Source organism: Protobothrops mucrosquamatus, unplaced genomic scaffold, assembly GCF_001527695.2.
Source record: "Protobothrops mucrosquamatus isolate PMUCROS unplaced genomic scaffold, P.Mucros_1.0 scaffold288, whole genome shotgun sequence".
In the NCBI taxonomy this organism is placed as follows: domain Eukaryota; kingdom Metazoa; phylum Chordata; class Lepidosauria; order Squamata; family Viperidae; genus Protobothrops; species Protobothrops mucrosquamatus.
In genome coordinates, this window is record NW_015386632.1 from 121,463 (window position 1) to 123,251 (window position 1,789).

Sequence of the window (1,789 nt, forward strand, 5' to 3'; positions counted from 1 at the left end):
TTTTGTAAATTATAATTATCTAAAAGAGCTTACTTTACGATTATCCAGAATATAACGACCTTTATTCCCAACTAGGCCTCCAAACACATTCAAGACTGTCCGATCTGTAATTGTACCAGGCTGATATATTCCAACTGGAGCAAACTGGGGTTCAGGGAAAAAAGACACAGGCTATTAATATATGTAATTACCAGACTAACTAAAGACAGCAGCCAGGATTATCTAGTACAAATAGTGCTCAATTTATGACCATTCGTTCAGCAACTGTTTGAAATTAAACCGGTGCTAATTGAATGGAATTATGATCCATGCCTGAAGTTACAGCTGTTGCAGTGTCCTCATGGTCATATGAGAACAATTCAGGAGCTTGGCAACTCAGCCACTCTTACAACTGCAGGGGCACTGAAACTCCCTCCAACCACCTACATAAATCTATGCAAATAAGTAAACATGTTTATGTGTGCTGATGGGCTCTGTCTGAGGCCAGCTAAGGCCTCCCAGGCCATGGCAGAATTGCAAGTGCATCTTATGCACAGCCTACATTGGGCGTCCAAGTGTTTTCCCCACCCGCTCTGAGGCAACCTGCACTATTTAGTTGGGATTCCATTTGCTTAATGACCCATGAGATTACTTAACAATTACAACTGTGAGTGCCAGAATTGGAGTTGTTCAGCAAAGTGGTCATGATATTTCTTGCTTAAAGACCACTTCACTCAACAATCAAGATTCCTGTCCCAATTTTAATAATAAGTTGAGGACTACCTGTATCTGAAATTTTACAAGGTAATAAATGTCTGTTTCACATAAAAGCTGCATTTTATGTCCATCTAACTACATATATGTTTTTATTTCATTGAAATGGACAGCAAATGAAACAAATGTGTAAATGCACTCCAACCCTGCTAAAAATCAAATCAAAATTTGATACAAATTTACCTTAGGTAATTTCTGTCTATTGAGGAATAGAGGTACAGCATCCCGGCCAGAATTTACAGGTGTCACTTCTTTTATTTCAATTGTATCATCAGCCAAAAAATAATGTAGCACCACTTCTCGAATGTCCCCAAACATTGTTTCAGTGTCATCCCAAACACCGTAAAAACGTAAAACATGTCCCTCATGTTCCAGAAACTGGCAAAGTGTATCAAAGCGTTCATAGGGACGCAGCGGTGTCATACTATCTATCAACTGCAGATCAGAAAATAATAGGTTTTAAAAAAGAATTACTATTGTTATGAACATACAAATCTTAATGTATCAGTAACTTTAAAAAATACCCCATAGGACCAGTCTTCATAGCTAGAACCATAATTTTTTTCTAATACTTCTTTTTTCCAATATATTTTATTTTAGTATAACAGATACACATTTCAATTTTGTTATAGCAAAGAAATAGATGCTACATTTAGTAAATATCTGGGTACCATTTTCAATAGTGAGCCCAGGTATCACAATTTCATTTTTTTTTCTTCTTATGAAGAACTTTTGCATCTAAAAACTGGAAATTATTATTATCTTCCAATATCTCAATACACGATCTCATTTTTTGTATGCAAAAATGTATCCCAGGCACATTTTTGTCTGATATATTTTCTTCATTTTGTAATCATTGTTTTTCATATTCTGAATTGGTATTATAAACTCCCTTATCTAAGTAGGTATTTGTTCTTGTTCTCAAAATGAACCTTCTAGTATTATTTAATACTAGTAGCTTGCTACATTGTGCCTATAAAATAAAATAAATTAAAGTGGTTCTGTTCTCAAAATACATCCATTAGTATTATTTCAA

The 1,789-nt window shown here is 34.8% G+C and overlaps 1 protein-coding gene across 1 annotated transcript in view; it reads right to left on the bottom strand.

The window, feature by feature from the left end:
* EFHC2 (EF-hand domain containing 2) overlaps positions 1–1,789 on the bottom strand; it is a 58,544-nt gene that overhangs the window by 38,141 nt on the left and 18,614 nt on the right. The window contains exons 5-6 of the mRNA XM_015814867.2: positions 937–1,188; positions 34–144 (exon numbers count right to left, since the gene is read on the bottom strand). Of these exons, the coding sequence (XP_015670353.1) occupies positions 34–144; positions 937–1,188 (363 nt within the window). The remainder of the gene's footprint in view (positions 1–33; positions 145–936; positions 1,189–1,789) is intronic.